This window comes from Helianthus annuus, chromosome 6, assembly GCF_002127325.2.
Source record: "Helianthus annuus cultivar XRQ/B chromosome 6, HanXRQr2.0-SUNRISE, whole genome shotgun sequence".
Classification (NCBI taxonomy): Eukaryota; Viridiplantae; Streptophyta; class Magnoliopsida; order Asterales; family Asteraceae; genus Helianthus; species Helianthus annuus.
The window spans coordinates 18,447,687-18,460,128 of record NC_035438.2 but is presented as its reverse complement, the minus strand read 5'-3'; the positions used below and the strand labels follow the sequence as shown (position 1 = coordinate 18,460,128).

Sequence of the window (12,442 nt, the reverse complement as noted above, 5' to 3'; positions counted from 1 at the left end):
TTTAAATTTATGAAAGATATTACAGACATGAATTCCTACAACAAAATAATATTGGACATATAAGGATTTCTTTTAACAAACGTAAGACTATATATCTTACATAACAGCCAGAAAGAACCACTAAATGTTGTAACTTATATATCCATAAATGCTCACTGGATCCATCTTTGGAAGCTTATAACATCTTACATATATAAAGTTAAAACTTTTTTACAGAGTTGGAAAATTTTCACACAACAATATAGATTATGTCCATCATCAACCTCAATCTGAAAGATCTCCTGGAATTTCTTACTCACCACTCATGTTGTTCAGTTATGTATTTAGCCTTCTTCATGTGCCTTGTTCTAATATTATTATGTTTTGTCATGAACAAAAGAAGCTCATGCAAAGTTTACTTAAAAGATTTTGCCTGTTACAAGCCTCCACCTTCTCAAAAGTGCTCAAAAGAGCTTCTTATGAAGCAAGTAAGACGCATGGGATATATCCCGGAAGAGATGCTAGATTTCATGAAGATTATCATGGAAGGTTGTGGCCTCGGGGACTCGACATACTTACCGGAGATCTTTTTTAAAGAAAGTTATTATAACCCATCCATGAAAAATTCAACAAGGGAAGTGGAGATGGCCATTTTTGGTTCTGTAGACATGCTTCTAGCTAAAACAGATGTAAAAAGTGAAGACATTGGGATACTAATTGTAAATTGTTGTATTTATAATCCAGTGCCTTCTCTTTCTAGCATAGTAATTAACCACTATAAGCTGAGAGAAAACATCATCAGTTATAATCTTTCTGGAATGGGATGCAGTGCAGGACTTGTGGCAATAGGGCTTGCTAAACAGCTCCTACAGGTTATAAATAATAATTACCTAATAAATTCATTTATTTGCTAATTAATCATGAACTGCACAGGTGCACCACAACTCCTACGCGTTGATAGTGAGTACAGAGAGCATCACTGGAAACTGCTACGTTGGAAAAGATCGTTCCAAGTTCTTTATCAACTGCTTGTTCCGCGCTGGAGGCGCAGCGATCCTCCTCTCTAACCGCCCTTCTGATCACAAACATTCTAAATACCAACTTGTTCACACAATACACACCAACACATCAACTTCAGATCAGTGCTACCACTCTATCTTTCGAGAAGAAGACAACGCTGGAATAGTCGGTGTCACCATCAACAAACACCTCGTGGCCACCGCCATAGCCACCATTGAACGAAACATCATCACCTTAGGATACCTAATCCTTCCCATGCAAGAGAAGGTTGTCTACATCGCAAGAAAACTACTTCCATCGAAAACTTTGTCCCTAAACAACATACCAAATTTCAGAAAAGCCATCGATCACTTCCTCCCGCACGTAGGTGGGAAGGTGGTTCTCGACCAACTGCAGAAGACCCTGGGGTTTTCCGAAGACAACATGGAAGCATCACGAATGACATTGTTTAGGTACGGAAACACCTCCAGCAGCTCAATATGGTATGAGCTAGCATACGTCGAGGCAAAGGGTCGGGTCAAAAGAGGTAACCGGGTCTGGCAGATGGCATTCGGGTCAGGATTCAAGTGTCAAAGTGTCATTTGGCGTGCAATCAAGACTGTTGATCATGATGATTATAATCCTTGGGCTGACGAGATTGTCGGATTTCCGGTGATTTTGGAGGACATTGAAACAGATCCTTTTTCTTTCGTACCTTCCAAGTAAAGCTATATGATATTTTACTCGACCTTATATCGATCGTGTCAGTTGCTAGTTTAAATGTAATGTTGAGGCAAAAATGTTAATAAGGATAAAAAGAAACATGTGTCCAGTTAATAATGCATTTGTGGATATGAGTTTTAGTATTTTTTTTCTGGCATTGTTGGTTGAAGAAGTCGATCAAACTAGTGTTCACTTCAACAACAAATAAGCTCTGATCAACTACAGGTAACTAACCCGGTCACTTGCTATTAAATTCCTAACAAAACATTGTGAGTCACAAGAAGAGAGGTTCTCCTGTGACACCTTCCGGCGTGAGAATAAATATTTGATGGAGAAGATAATTGCAGAAAAGTATAAGTGTAAGTAAGAATACATTTATTGTTACTTCAAAACAATATGCAATTCTAACATGTGTTACACATGTTGCCATAATGTTAAGGGTTGGGATAAAAGATACATTTTTTTTTACTCCTGACACCTGTTACACATGTGTTACAACCGACACTTGTAACATGTTTTATTTCCAACATATTTATAGTTTTTGAAACACATTTTTAAGTTTTATGATAACCACCCACCCCCATTTTTTCAGGTACAATATGATTTTTGTACCATTCACTGGTGTAGACAACCACATGCATTGTGTGACCTTTGGTGTTGGGTTGCTTTTAAATGAGATTGTTGAATCTTATAAATGGTTACTCCAAGCATTCCTGGAAGCACATGGGACCGAACCCCGGTTGATCTTAAGCGATCAGGACCCGTCGATGAAATCAAGACTGTTGATCATGATGATTATAATCCTTGGGCTAACGAGATTGTCGGATTTCCGGTGATTTTGGAGGACATTGAAACAGATCCTTTTTGTTTCGTACCTTCCAATTAAAATTATATGATATGTTACTCTACCTTATATCAATCGTATCAATTGCTAGATTAAATGTAATGTTGAGGCAAAAATGTTAATAAGGATAAAAAGAAACATGTGTCCAGTTAATAATGCATTTGTGGATATGAGTTTTTGTATTTTTTCTGGCATTGTTGGTACGTTGAAGAAGTCGATCAAACTAGTGTTCACTTCAACAACAAATAAGCTCTTGATCAACTACAGATAACTAACCCGGTTACTTGCAATTAAATTCTACAAAACAAAACATCGTGAGTCACCAGAAGAGAGGTTCTCCTGTGCCCACCTTCCGGCGCGAGAATAAATATTCGATGGAGAAGATAATTGCAGAAAAGTATAAGTGTAAGTAAGAGGTAGAGCGAGTCAGTTTTATTACTTTGTGAATGTCTATTTATAGCGGAGAATTATGGGTGATGTGGCTATCATATATAGTGCGGGCGTCATGACATCTCTCTTTCAATTGGCGGGAATCAACATTCTCTTTGTGTACCTCCTATGCCAAGTAAGCGTAAGCGTAACAGAAATTGAGCATAGGTTAAATCCAGGTTGCTTTGCTAATATGGATATTATGTGAAACACCCTAACACGTTTTAACCAAAAGAGACGCAGCGGAAAATACCAACTCAAAAATTCTTTCTTTCTTATCTACATTACATACTTGGATGTTCATTTCTAAAATGTCAAACACTTTCTTGAAAAGATTTACAACCTTCATTCTTAATTAACGCATCAAATGTAATATATAAATACAAGTCATGTGACTGCTCTTCCCGTACAATCCTTGCTCTTTGACTCGATCTTCAACCTCTTAGACTCCATAATGATGTTAATACCGTGCAACCTGCAATCACCACATACATGTGCATCATTAATATTTGGTGACGTCATTCATAGTCTAAGTATACATAATTAAATGACCATGCCATATTTTTTTACTCATGCTAATTCTTTCGATTATCATTCCAAGTACAATCTTGCATCCTAATCATTAAATCTTCATAAGTACAACAATAGTATACCTGCATTTTCATTTCATTCTCAAAGCACTTGATTAGTAACGTTAATACTCAAACGTATTGTAGTCATGCATACAAGCTCTATTCTTTCGTGTACAATCAATCCCACTTCGTGCATACACACACACATACGTATATTTATACACACACACATACATACATACAAGCTCTTACATACCACTTACATTCCCATAGAATTTTACTAACATATCCTAGTCACAAACATCCATATAAATAAGTCTCATACGTACAAACTTACGTGCATGTTCATTTCTATTCATGCTTACCTATGGATTCCGTCACTAACATGTAGGTAGATCTATACACATACATATCTCCAAACTTATTTCTTTCCCACACATACTGTCACACCCCAACCGATGGCGGAAACATCGGGATGAGACGAAGTGTGTATAGATTGCAAGAGACGTCATAACACTATGTGACAATATTAATTTAATTCAAATTTCATTGCAATACTAAATGTCATACAAGGTTCAAAAAAGAAATAACAACATTGTTTCATAACAATACATAACAATAAAAGATAGATTAATCTAGGTGTGTATCTAGTCCACCCTAAACTTGTTTCATCAATCATCCATACTTCATTAATCAACCTGCAACATGTATTAAAATAGAGTTTCAATGCAAAGGCAATGAGCGAGTATACAAGTTTGTTTACATAGCATAATAGAATAAAAACTCATATCCAACATGAACATATTAAAATAGTTTCAACCATGCTAGTTTACGCAGTCCAAGTGATAGCCCAAGTTTCCAATGCGTTAAAGTACCTAACCCAAAGTTTCACGGGAGGTTAATATGTCTCCTCCTAACAATACCCCAAAGACTAACGGGGAGGTGCATTACCCCTATAGCGCTACCATTGTTAAGGCGGAACTACACACAAGGATTAAACGTTCACATAGCACAAAATAGTCTTAAGTATCACAAGTTTCATGTTTCATGTTTAAAACGATAGAGCATGTTTCAAATAAGTTTCAAGTGTCACGTGCGTTTAATATAGAATACATGTTGCACCCAAAGTGTTTAAAAGTAAAATGGGTTCGAGTATACTCACATTGGTTGCGTATAAGAATTTCTTGAAATAACGCAAGAGTAAATAAAGATGGAGAATAACGAACGGGAAACGATCACCCTAAATAAGAACACGTGAACATTCTAATTATTAAAATGATTAATTATTTAGATATTGTATTTTATCTCATAATATACTTTTATTGTTATAAAAGAAATATACTTGATAATTTATCTTTAATGCCATAAACAGGGATTATTATAAAAAAAAAAAATAGGAACATTCATTTTATAAATTTGTGATTTATGAGGATTCTTTAAAGAAAAGAATTTATGTTGGTTTTATTTCATATAAGCTTTTAACTTATATTCTTTATAAATATCAAGAAGAATGACAGAACCATAATCAATCTTATAACTCCCAAATTCCTATGTTATAAACATCAAAAAGAAAAGGTTTGAACTTTTATTTTATGTAAACTTTGATTAACAGTTATCATTTTAACAAATCCTCCAAGCAAAATGAGCACGATAACCGACTCTGTGAACTACCCTTTGTTTTACCCCCTACTTCGAAATGAACAGAAAAGAATGGCAACAACCATGAACATGCTACCTCACCTTCTCTTTTATAAATTTAAAAAGGTGTAAGGATTTTATTTAAAGATATTCATATTAATTTCATATGTAAGCTGTTATGTATAAAACTCATACATTCAGAGGTTTAAATGTCGTATAAAGTCAGAATTAGGCTCAAATCAATAGAATATTAAACGAGCAACGAAGGGAATAAGAGAACATATACCGAACACGACGATTCGCAAGTCCCGTCAAAACTCCGGTCGTCTTCGTTGTCGCCGCTGCCACTGCCCGTAACCACCGTCTCTTGGCCGCAACCACCACTAAAACGCCACCCACCACCGCGCTGCCGCTGTGGTGGTTCTGCCGCCGTCACCGAGCGCCGCCACCGATGATGGTGGCCAGCCATTCGTTCATCAGAGCGAGAGTGGAGAGAGGGAGGTGTGTGGTTGGCTTTGAGTGAAGTGTGTTCTGGTTCAAGGGAGGGTGTGGCCGGAGAAGACAGCCGGAAGTTGGCCGGAACTCTAACTCCGGTGGCCAGTTCTTGTACGGGAGAGAGAAAGCAGAGAAAATAGGTGGGGGCTAGGGTTTTCTACAAATGAAAAAGTTAAGGTTCAAGAGGTTTAAATAGTTAGGTTAACTTATGTTATTTTTCTTAAAAGAACACCAACTCTACAATTAACTAACTAAGTTATTTTGCATTTACTAACTTTAAAAGTTAACAAGACTAACTAGTTTATTATAACAAAATAAACTTTTAAATAGTAAATTCAATCAATTTAGTTAAACAAACCAAGAATGAATAACCATTTTTTTATAACCGATTAGATTAAAGATGAAGATTTTTTTTTTCGACGATTAAAATGAAACGACTAATACAAGGATCCAAAGTTTCCAAAAATAGGAATACGGATAACGGTTTCTAAATATGGAAAGTTGTGAAAACGCGAAGCGTTACAGTCTCCCCTCCTTTAGGAAATTTCGTCCCGAAATTTATTCAGAAGGAATGCTTGAAAGGGTTTTGGCAAACAGAAGAGGATTGTTTAAAATTGAGGCCTTGGAGTTGAGACAACAGAGAATAAATGGGGTATACGGGTGGACAATTGATCTAATAACGATTATGAGTGTAAGAATGGCATAAGTATCGGATAGACGAAAGTAGCGTGTTAAAGAATGAAGTCTCGTCGTGGATAATCGGATACAAGGCGTTTGTGAGTTGTTTAAAGTTTGAATTAGGTCCAAAAGGTCTGCAAAACACTGAATTTCTCATGGCACGTTTTACGAAAGTTTGGTAACATGGTGAAAACACTTATATATAGGAAGTACCAGCGGCGTATCCACCAAGTTTTGACCATGTTACGCCGTCTCGTATTCGGTGTCATGTTATGTCCCGTGACTTTCCATACGTAGTAGTACACTCTATGGTTTCTCATACGCCCATCACTATAATCCCGTGTGCACCCGCGATTATATTGACCGTCGCATGATCAGCATAGCTTGTACTAGTTACGTATGACTCAAGGTATACATAAATTTTGAAAACAAGAATGCGTGAGTATAGAAATGTAGCATATAAGCATGTTTACGTTCCAAATAGTATAAGTCCAATGTAAGCAAATCCTTCGGGTTTTGCCCGTGTACATGTGCGGATGTATAAATTTTTTAGTAAAAGCATGAGCATAGTATAAGTTTAAATTTGAACACGCACGTGAGCATAAACACAAAACACATGCCAGGAGTATGAGTAAAAGTATAAGCATAACGTGTATTAAAAATGAGCATAAATGTCGGCACAATTTGAGCACAAACGAATGACGTGAGTATAGACACAATTCGTATAAATGAGAGTACAAACAAAAGTACGAGTATAACAGAAATCTTATAAACATGAGTATAAATGCGAGTACGAATATAACGTAAATCGTATAAACGGGAGTATAAATGCGAGTACGAGTATAACATAAATCGTATAAATGAGAGTATAAATGCGAGTACGAGTATAACATAAATCGTATAAATGAGAGTATAAACACGAGTACGAGTGTGAATACGAGTATAAATAGGAGTATAAACATAAGATGCATGAGTATGGATGTAAATGTGAAAATCAAGTGTAGAACATGAATGTTTAAATACGAATGGAATGTATGAGCATATATATATATATATATATATATATATATATGAGTGTAAACGTGTTTGTATAAGTACTAGTACAAGTATGTCGTTGCAAGTATGAGTATAAATATGAGTACAAGTGTAAGCATACGAACGTATTGTGGGGAGTACGTGCGTAAATATGAGTCAAAGTATAGACACGAAACGTGTCGTGGTAATTATGAGTATATAAATACGAGGATCATAAAAGACGTGAGAATGTGTCTGAATATAAATACAAGTATACACATAGCGGTATAAGCGTATACGCAAATTGCATACGTATGAATGTTTATATGATTATAAGTAAAACGTAGGTGTATGAATATGAATGTAAGTATCACGTAAATTGCGTGAGTATAAAGGTGAGTGTGAATGTATACGGGTAAATATACGTGTATGAGTACAGCTATAAATGAAAGTGTAGGCTGTACAAGTATAAACATGAATATGAGTATAAAAGTAAACACAAGTGTATGAGCATGATTAAAATGTGGGAGCAGAAATTTAAGTGTAAAAAAAATATTTGTATAAGTATGAATAAGATGTAGGAGTATGAATATAAGTGTATACGTTCATGCATATTTGACAAATATAAGTATGAGCGTGTATCGTATGAATATGCTAAGCGTAATGTAAATGCATAAATGCGAATATAAGTGTAGACGTATAATTGTATGAATAAGAATAATAATTGGAACATAAGTGTAACATAATGCATTGTTGTGAGCGAAACGTGGAGTTTATTGAATCAAAACAGGTTGAGTTGTTATGAAATGTAGAATCTAGTTTATGAATGTAAAGAGAGTATAAATCATCCACTATTTATGCAAATAGTACTTTGTAAAAGTATGGGGATGCTACTATGGTTTTAAAAGAATTTACATAGTTGAAAATGTGTCGGTTCTTATCAAGTTTCCTTGCCCACGTGTTTTGAATTTGATTGGCGTATCGAGCGAGGTTCTGAAAAGTTCTTGGGATCAACAAGCTTGCATCGTTTTAGGTAACTTTTATACTAGAAAGTTTTGAAGTTTATAGATTCTTGAGAAAAAGTTGATCCTTAGAAAGAGGAATTTGGTATACGAACTTAGTGATTGTTGAAAAATGTTTTATTGGTTTTGAAAAGGAGTTTTAGTAAATGCTTAAATAATACTGGTAATATTTTATAGGTGTGTGCGAAAAAGTTGATTTGATTCTCAATTAAAAATAGAAAATCTCTAGTTTAATGATATGTGATGAGCTTGTTTTAATAGTTATGTTGAATACAAAATTCGTGGGCAATGGATTTGTTAGACCGACCAAGTTGACGGGTAGTATTTCGTGAAATTTTGAATGTTGAGAAACAAGTGTTTACGGAAAAGTTAAAAATTTCACGTGTGTAAGCTATATGAAAATATAGATTGTAGGATAAGAAGTTCATTCATATAAACAATGCATTTTGAAATATTTAGAGATTTGACTAACGATAATCGATTTAGATGTATAAATGATAGTGTTTACATAACATAGTCTATTAAAAGAAAGTGTCGGTAACGATCACCTAGGTAAGGGAATCACCCCTAACCCATTGGTGAGGTCGTTGTAAGATGAGAAAAAGAAGCGCAGTTAATCGTCAAGGTAAGGAAATCACTCCTATCTCGACGACATGTCTCCACTTGTTGTTACAAAAAGAAAAATGTAAATAAAATTACGAGAAATTATGCATGCTAATAATGCGTAATCGTATGAAAAGTAATAGTATGATGTATGCGCAAAAGTGAAATCTCACAAATAGTTCAAAATTGACAAGAGAGAATTTCATCATAAAAGACCGAAAATAATACGGCATAAGTTCGATAAAAAGAGACTTGGATGGTTCCAAAACGGAACGTTGACTAACCAAAGTGGTCGAAAGGTCATTTGAAATTGAAGAGCATGCTTTGGCCTAATAGATGGTATACTCTCGCCGACAAGTCGGTTAACGGTATTCACCCTTCCGGTTTCTACATGCCCCAATTCAATCGAAAATTCGAGACTTGGCGAGATTTATGTAAAATCAAGGAGTGGGACTAGTCGACTAGGTGCGGGTTTCACCCCTAGCTTGACGAGTTCGTACCCTAAGTGTGGTTGGTACTCGTTGGGTCAAAATTTAATTTCGACACGTTAACGAGGGTCCACTAGAAATTGAATTTGAAATTTGAATTTTGAAATTTCCATTAAGATGTGGATTTCACTCCTAACTTAATGGTGTAATTTCGTGCAACAAAATGAAATCAAGCGGATGAGAGTTGTTTACCAAATTGTGGGTTTCACGCCTATTTTGGTAAACTCGTCTCTTTTGTATAATATGAGTGTTTTCGAGTTTAAAAAAAAATCGAGTAAAATGCCTTAGGGAGAGCGTATGTTAAAAGGACAAACGAACAAGCATAAACACATAAGGAGGCATGTCGAGAGTAACACATAAGGATTAGAACAATAAAACAAGTATCAACACATAATACAACAAGTATCGAGTATAATAGACAAGCATTAACACACAATGAAACAAATATTAACACATAAGGATGGCATGTCAAGTATTAACACATAAGTGACACATATGTTTAAAAGGTCAAAAAGAGAATAAGTAAGGCAAATAAAGTAGCATGCGAGTAGTTTCAAGTAAAACATACGAATAAAGCTCTAAAACTATAGACTAGGTTAAAGCATTCCTACTTTTCCTAATTCCCTATAGTTATGACTCTGATACCAATCTGTCACACCCCAACCGATGGCGGAAACATCGGGATGAGACGAAGTGTGTATAGATTTAAAAGGTCAAAAAGAGAATAAGTAAGGCAAATAAAGTAGCATGCGAGTAGTTTCAAGTAAAACATACGAATAAAGCTCTAAAACTATAGACTAGGTTAAAGCATTCCTACTTTTCCTAATTCCCTATAGTTATGGCTCTAATACCAATCTGTCACACCCCAACCGATGGCGGAAACATCGGGATGAGACGAAGTGTGTATAGATTGCAAGAGACGTCATAACACTATGTGACAATATTAATTTAATTCAAATTTCATTGCAATACTAAATGTCATACAAGGTTCAAAAAAGAAATAACAACATTGTTTCATAACAATACATAACAATAAAAGATAGATTAATCTAGGTGTGTATCTAGTCCACCCTAAACTTGTTTCATCAATCATCCATACTTCATTAATCAACCTGCAACATGTATTAAAATAGAGTTTCAATGCAAAGGCAATGAGCGAGTATACAAGTTTGTTTACATAGCATAATAGAATAAAAACTCATATCCAACATGAACATATTAAAATAGTTTCAACCATGCTAGTTTACGCAGTCCAAGTGATAGCCCAAGTTTCCAATGCGTTAAAGTACCTAACCCAAAGTTTCACGGGAGGTTAATATGTCTCCTCCTAACAATACCCCAAAGACTAACGGGGAGGTGCATTACCCCTATAGCGCTACCATTGTTAAGGCGGAACTACACACAAGGATTAAACGTTCACATAACACAAAATAATCTCAAGTATCACAAGTTTCATGTTTCATGTTTAAAAGGATAGAGCATGTTTCAAATAAGTTTCAAGTGTCACGTGCGTTTAATATAGAATACATGTTGCACCCAAAGTGTTTAAAAGTAAAATGGGTTCGAGTATACTCACATTGGTTGCGTATAAGAATTTCTTGAAATAACGCAAGAGTAAATAAAGATGGAGAATAACGAACGGGAAACGATCACCCTAAATAAGAACACGTGAACATTCTAATTATTAAAATGATTAATTATTTAGATATTGTATTTTATCTCATAATATACTTTTATTGTTATAAAAGAAATATACTTGATAATTTATCTTTAATGCCATAAACAGGGATTATTATAAAAAAAAAAATAGGAACATTCATTTTATAAATTTGTGATTTATGAGGATTCTTTAAAGAAAAGAATTTATGTTGGTTTTATTTCATATAAGCTTTTAACTTATATTCTTTATAAATATCAAGAAGAATGACAGAACCATAATCAATCTTATAACTCCCAAATTCCTATGTTATAAACATCAAAAAGAAAAGGTTTGAACTTTTATTTTATGTAAACTTTGATTAACAGTTATCATTTTAACAAATCCTCCAAGCAAAATGAGCACGATAACCGACTCTGTGAACTACCCTTTGTTTTACCCCCTACTTCGAAATGAACAGAAAAGAATGGCAACAACCATGAACATGCTACCTCACCTTCTCTTTTATAAATTTAAAAAGGTGTAAGGATTTTATTTAAAGATATTCATATTAATTTCATATGTAAGCTGTTATGTATAAAACTCATACATTCAGAGGTTTAAATGTCGTATAAAGTCAGAATTAGGCTCAAATCAATAGAATATTAAACGAGCAACGAAGGGAATAAGAGAACATATACCGAACACGACGATTCGCAAGTCCCGTCGAAACTCCGGTCGTCTTCGTTGTCGCCGCTGCCACTGCCCGTAACCATCGTCTCTTGGCCGCAACCACTAAAACGCCACCCACCACCGCGCTGCCGCTGTGGTGGTTCTGCCGCCGTCACCGAGCGCCGCCACCGATGATGGTGGCCAGCCATTCGTTCATTAGAGCGAGAGTGGAGAGAGGGAGGTGTGTGGTTGGCTTTGAGTGAAGTGTGTTCTGGTTCAAGGGAGGGTGTGGCCGGAGAAGACAGCCGGAAGTTGGCCGGAACTCTAACTCTGGTGGCCAGTTCTTGTACGGGAGAGAGAAAGCAGAGAAAATAGGTGGGGGCTAGGGTTTTCTACAAATGAAAAAGTTAAGGTTCAAGAGGTTTAAATAGTTAGGTTAACTTATGTTATTTTTCTTAAAAGAACACCAACTCTACAATTAACTAACTAAGTTATTTTGCATTTACTAACTTTAAAAGTTAACAAGACTAACTAGTTTATTATAACAAAATAAACTTTTAAATAGTAAATTCAATCAATTTAGTTAAACAAACCAAGAATGAATAACCATTTTTTTTATAACCGATTAGATTAAAGATGAAGATTCTTTT

At 35.1% G+C, this 12,442-nt stretch overlaps 2 protein-coding genes across 6 annotated transcripts; one reads left to right on the top strand and one right to left on the bottom strand.

Moving 5' to 3' along the window:
• The first annotated feature begins 216 nt into the window (after positions 1-216).
• LOC110863790 (3-ketoacyl-CoA synthase 11) lies at positions 217-1,800 on the top strand. The gene is made up of 2 exons (XM_022113085.2): positions 217-851; positions 913-1,800. Exons 1-2 carry the CDS (start codon positions 249-251, stop codon positions 1,702-1,704), a joined length of 1,395 nt encoding a protein of 464 aa, XP_021968777.1. The 5' UTR covers positions 217-248; the 3' UTR covers positions 1,705-1,800.
• A 1,412-nt stretch (positions 1,801-3,212) lies between these two features.
• LOC110864846 lies at positions 3,213-12,239 on the bottom strand. 5 transcript variants are annotated; one of them, XM_022114008.2, is made up of 5 exons: positions 11,822-12,239; positions 11,061-11,138; positions 4,709-4,786; positions 3,545-3,627; positions 3,213-3,449 (listed from the first exon to the last, which is right to left on the bottom strand). In XM_022114008.2, the coding sequence occupies exons 1-4, from the start codon at positions 11,999-12,001 to the stop codon at positions 3,550-3,552; spliced, it is 414 nt and encodes a 137-aa protein (XP_021969700.1). In that variant the 5' UTR covers positions 12,002-12,239; the 3' UTR covers positions 3,213-3,449; positions 3,545-3,549. The 5 variants fall into 5 exon arrangements, with proteins under 5 accessions (XP_021969700.1, XP_021969701.1, XP_021969703.1 ...); XM_022114009.2 differs by lacking the exon at positions 3,545-3,627 and having other exon boundaries at positions 3,222-3,449; positions 11,822-12,210; XM_022114010.2 differs by lacking the exons at positions 3,213-3,449; positions 3,545-3,627 and adding an exon at positions 4,197-4,244 and having other exon boundaries at positions 11,822-12,211.
• Between the last annotated feature and the right edge of the window lie 203 nt (positions 12,240-12,442).

Bases quoted from the DNA above. Each gene is read 5' to 3' on its own strand.
- LOC110863790 (XM_022113085.2), top strand. From the start codon at position 249: ATGTCCATCATCAACCTCAATCTGAAAGATCTCCTGGAATTTCTTACT. The intron at 852-912 runs GTTATAAATAAT...TGAACTGCACAG, and splicing joins TTGCTAAACAGCTCCTACAG to GTGCACCACAACTCCTACGC.
- LOC110864846 (XM_022114008.2), bottom strand. From the start codon at position 12,001: ATGGCTGGCCACCATCATCGGTGGCGGCGCTCGGTGACGGCGGCAGAA. The intron at 11,139-11,821 runs GTATATGTTCTC...GTTCTTATTTAG, and splicing joins CTTGCGAATCGTCGTGTTCG to GGTGATCGTTTCCCGTTCGT. The intron at 4,787-11,060 runs GTGAGTATACTC...GTTCTTATTTAG, and splicing joins AATTCTTATACGCAACCAAT to GGTGATCGTTTCCCGTTCGT.